This window comes from Electrophorus electricus, unplaced genomic scaffold (genome assembly GCF_041902795.1).
Source record: "Electrophorus electricus isolate QZ-2024a unplaced genomic scaffold, ASM4190279v1 Scaffold39, whole genome shotgun sequence".
In the NCBI taxonomy this organism is placed as follows: domain Eukaryota; kingdom Metazoa; phylum Chordata; class Actinopteri; order Gymnotiformes; family Gymnotidae; genus Electrophorus; species Electrophorus electricus.
This window is the reverse complement of record NW_027658682.1, coordinates 157,982-162,764: the sequence shown is the minus strand read 5'-3', so window position 1 is coordinate 162,764 and position 4,783 is coordinate 157,982. Positions and strand designations below refer to the sequence as shown.

At 45.3% G+C, this 4,783-nt stretch overlaps 1 protein-coding gene across 1 annotated transcript; it reads right to left on the bottom strand.

The window, feature by feature from the left end:
• Positions 1 to 2,483: 2,483 nt before the first annotated feature.
• Positions 2,484 to 4,155, bottom strand: LOC145655894 (polymeric immunoglobulin receptor-like). The gene is made up of 3 exons (XM_081709357.1): positions 3,849 to 4,155; positions 3,431 to 3,739; positions 2,484 to 2,896 (listed from the first exon to the last, which is right to left on the bottom strand). Exons 1-3 carry the CDS (start codon positions 4,153 to 4,155, stop codon positions 2,484 to 2,486), a joined length of 1,029 nt encoding a protein of 342 aa, XP_081565483.1.
• Between the last annotated feature and the right edge of the window lie 628 nt (positions 4,156 to 4,783).

Below are 4,783 nucleotides of genomic sequence, written 5' to 3'. Positions count from 1 at the left end.
AAGTGTCACAATTCTTAGGGTTTCTTTCCTTAGTCAGGCCAATCATGCACGCATAACCCTTGGGGTCTTTTTGTGGGAATAGGGGTGCCGGGGTGGTTATAAGTCTGGGTCTTGCGGCTGCACATGCTACACATCCACCAATCTCTACCCCCATTCTTCTTCACCGTCTTGTTGTTAATGTTTTAATCCTTTCCTACTGCCATGCTATTATTTAACCCAAGCGTGACCAAACTGTAAATGGAAACACACAACACAATACACCAACAAATAATCAAACAACACAATTGTCCAGAAGTCATCACTGGTGTTCTGTTCTTCTTACTTTGGGGTCTAAGGGTGGACTACCTTGACCCTTTTGCTCCCGGGGATTATTCTGCCCCTTCCAGGTCAGGTGAGTTAGGTGATGTTTCAGCAAGGTCCCTCGCTGTCTCTTGCAGACTCCTCTGCGGTGACTCTGCGGCGGCGCACTGGCTCAGATGAAACCACGTTTCCCCTGTACCGTTCTGGCGTACGGCGTGGCTGGTTCTTTCTGTCACCTGGAATGGACCTGTCCACCTCGGCTCACTCCATTTTCTCTTGATGACTCTCAGCAGCCCCCAGTCCGTAACGGGTATCGTCTGGGTTTGTCTGCTCCCCGTCCGGTCCCCCTCCTGCGTGGAGAAAGCTGAAACGATACTTTGCAATTCATTAAAGTATGATGTGTGTGTGAGATGTTTTTCTTTTCTCATTTATTGCCAAAGGTAAGGCATCAACCCAATTTAATTTTGTCTGTGCACAGATTTTGGCCACTTTGTTTTTCGCATTTAGATTCATCCTTTCCACCTTACCTTGAGACTGAGGATGATACACTGCCCCAAATGAATGTTTCAGACCCAGCATTTTCTCTAACTCCTGCAAATTGCGCGCTGTAAAATGAGTGCCATTATCTGATCTCACCTTTCTCTGAAACCCATGGTGAGGAATGTACTGGTTCACCAGGAACTTTACCACTGAAGCACTGTCTTCCCGTTTTGTTGGCCACGCTTCCGGCCACCCTGTGTAGTTGTCTACGCACATCAATTCGTACGTGTACCCCTGTGCTGAGTCCACCATGTCTGTGTAGTCAATTACTATCTCTTCCCCTGGTGTTAATGACAACGGATACTTACCGGGTGCCACCTTAATTGTAGGTTTGGGATTGTACTGTTGACATACTCTACATGTCCCCTGCACTCTATGATAGCTACTCTTTCTGGTCCCTGCAAGGCCTTTGCCAGCTCCCTCATTTCTGCCTCATGTTTAATTGGTTTGTTTCCCGCTGTCCTAAACCCTGCTCTCATCCATTGTCTTAGCTCCACATGTGCTGCCCCTACCGTGTAAGCAGAGTCAGTATAAATATTCACTTCCTTACCCTTTGCTAACTTCAAGGCCTCCACTACTGCCATTACCTCAGCTCGCTGTGCTGATTGCTAACCTTTCAGCCTTTCTGCTTTCACCGTCCAAAATTCATCTACTTTTCCCTGTGTTTCTGCCACCACTGCATACCCTGCTTTTATATCCCCATCTGGTCCTCTAAATCCACACCCATCAGTGAACATGTTCCCTGCTCCTGGAATTGGTTCTCCTTCTAGGTCTGGTCTCACCTTCTCCTGCTTTTTGACTTCCTGTTCTCACTGATGAGGCTCTCCTCCTCCCATCATGTCTGCCATGTTGATTCCTTCATGTGTGTATGTGATGTGTGGTGCTTCCAAAATTTTGCTGATCCTCTGTTGCCTTAGCGCTGTCAAGGTGAAGGCTTGTGAGTTCACGTATGCTATTACACTGTGTGTGGTTAGTACCGTGATTGGATGTCCCATTACCAGATGTGTTGTTTTCTGTATGGCTTTAGCCACTCCTGCTGCATGTTGGGTGTCTTTTTTCCATGTTGTCAAGCTGTGTGCTCACATGCATGAGTACTTGTCTCTCTCCCCCTTTTCTTAGCTCACAATCTGATTTAAGTTTTCCAGTGCAAAATACAATCCTTGCTGTCGCGTAGGAGCCCAAACCAGACGAAACTCTCTCTCCTGGGGGCTACGTGTCGACATACAAGCCGACAGCAGGGCCCAAACTTCGGGAATTAAACTTTAACAAGCTTGCCTGTCTAGCTAACTCAACCAGCGAGTAGGCTTAGTTAAAATAACAGCTTTAGTGAGCAAGGCTCCGATGAAAAACGCAAGTTATGATGGCCATTCACACTCCAGACACATTTTTTCGTAACTCAACAACGACTCCTAAGTTCTTTCAAACTTCTCAGTAAGGAATTCAAATCTGAAAAAGTACGTTCAAGAATAGTTTTGAGATGTCATTCACCATCAGGTGTTGGAGCAGACCCTGGTGACCCTGCCAGACCCCGGCAGAGCAGACCTCGGTGCCGCTGCCTTTTTACCTCCCCGAGACTTAGGCATAGGTCCTCGCCCTAGGGGGAGGAATGTCCTCCTCTGTTGATGATGCCATCTCTCCACCAGTCACCCAGGGCTGCTTGCTGACTCCAGAGCGCCTAGATTCCCCTGAGGTACCTCCTCCACCTCCATCGACGGGTCCTCCTCATGATCCGACCCCAAGTCTGACTCTAGGGTGACGTTACGGCACTCCCCTCGCTCGCCATACTCCGCATATCCCTCTGTAAGGTCCATGTAGGACTCTGCGGATTCCACCTCCAAGTACCTGTCCTCATAAATAGGTAGGTCTCCGTAGTACCCAGCAGGTCCCTGCTCTGTTGTGATCCCATGGAGCGAAGACAGGATGAGTGATGGCCTCACCCTGGTACAGGAAAAGTCCGCGGTGTCCGACTCCGAGGACTGGAAATAGTTATACCAGTCATTATGGTCAGACGTAATCCCGTGTGACTCCTCCACCTCTGCCCCCAGACCACGCTCTTCTGCAGCAGGAGTCAGGAGGGTACCCAAGAGCACGGAGGGATTGCAGGCACTATTTGGGGAAGTGCGTCTTTTCCCCTTCTTCCCCTTCTTCTTGCCCTTCCCAGGCATCCTTCTTTGGTTGGTGTTTCTGTGATGATTCGAGGCTAACAGTATGTGGAGTAGGGGCACGTTCAAACACACATTTTTATTTAACACAGACGACACATCTAACACCGCACACCTCACTAAACACCGTTCAAACACCAACAACACGTACTACAACACAAGAGACATATATACACACACACGAGGATTACACATAATACAGAACAGGTGGACGACACGAAAGGGCGCGGCGACATGGACGAACACACACACGTACACACCAAGACGTTTGAGGAGGGGCGGGGCTGCAACGTGACATAACCAAATCTAATAAGGCACCCTATGCATAGTTTTTTTTTCTTTCTTTAATCACTGTTGTCATCTTTTAAAGGTTAAACAACATTAATAATTTTTACACCATTTAATTGATTAGCTACAAAACAATATACCTGCAAGTGCATCAGTGACGTCAAAGTGAACAGGAACTTCTAGACCTCCAGTGGAGCACCAGTACCAGCCAGCATCAGTCTTCTTCAGTCCAGTCATCAACACCGTGAAGGTGCCTTTCCCATCATCACTGATCTGCACTGCTGAATTCTGGGATGTGTTGGTCCTCCCCACTGTGTAGCAGGTCCAGTCTATAGATCTGCACCACTTCTTCGCCTCTTTCTTATATGCAGCGCTGTAGAGACACTGGACACTGACGCTGCTCCCCTCCTCTCCACTCACTCTGCTCTTGGTCACAGACACAGCAGGAGCTGGAAACAAAGAAAGGCACTTTTGTATGAATATGTATGGATGAAATATATGCAATATGAGAAATGTCACTAAACTGAATATTCAATATTCATAAAGAATTTGTAATACCTGATTTCACAGTGATATATAGCTGTGTTTTGACATCTGGTTGAAATATTCCTGAAATCTCCACTGCACACCAATATGCTCCAGTGTTTCTCTCCTGTAGATCCCTCACAGTGACAGTAAAGAGAGTCTGAGCTGGGTTATCAGTTACTGTCACTTTCTTGTTTGTATTGTTGGCATATGCCATAATCGTGCAGTAATTGAATGCTGTTACACGCTCACAGCACCAGTATTTCTTATGTTGTTTATATTTCAGATGTTGACAGATGCTCCACTCTGAAGAGTTAACTGCTTCTGTGACCAATTCCATTTCTCAGTGCCTGCATATACAACCCAGCACCACTGTTACTGGAACACAAGAATTCTTGTTTCTGCTAAGGAATTAAAAAATGCTACATATGAAAAAAAATAAAAAATAAACTAACAATGTATATATTGTAGTATTGCATAGAAAATAACTTACATCAAATGATGAAAACGAAAATGAAATTTCAATTCATGTTGAATAAAGTGAGAAGCTTATTTGAGAAGCCTCCTCACATATCTTTAGTCTTGTTGCCACTGTGGTTGAAGCAATCCAAACAGTTCCTGTTTGCTAAGTTTAAAGTCATGCTGTCACAGTGCGCTGGGCGCCCAGCAAGAGGGACAGGCCCACTGTAGTGGTTTGACACACTAATCAGTCCCATTAAATCATCTCAAATATTGAAATCACAATCTTTCATTTTTAACAAAGAAAGTAACATTAATGATTTGATCCCTGAAAGATTTAAATTACAGTCATTTGTTTGAGGATATTGGCAACAAGCACAATCTGAATGATATCAAGACAGACAACTTGGTGAGAATAAATGATACATTTATTAACGCAACTACTCTAAATCACAAACAATAGCATAAACAATCTGTATATTTACAGAAAAACAAGCTAAAATATAGCG

Bases quoted from the DNA above. Each gene is read 5' to 3' on its own strand.
- LOC145655894 (XM_081709357.1), bottom strand. From the start codon at position 4,155: ATGGAATTGGTCACAGAAGCAGTTAACTCTTCAGAGTGGAGCATCTGT. The intron at 3,740-3,848 runs GTATTACAAATT...CTTTGTTTCCAG, and splicing joins ATATATCACTGTGAAATCAG to CTCCTGCTGTGTCTGTGACC. The intron at 2,897-3,430 runs GTATATTGTTTT...CTCCTGCTGCAG, and splicing joins CGTCACTGATGCACTTGCAG to AAGAGCGTGGTCTGGGGGCA.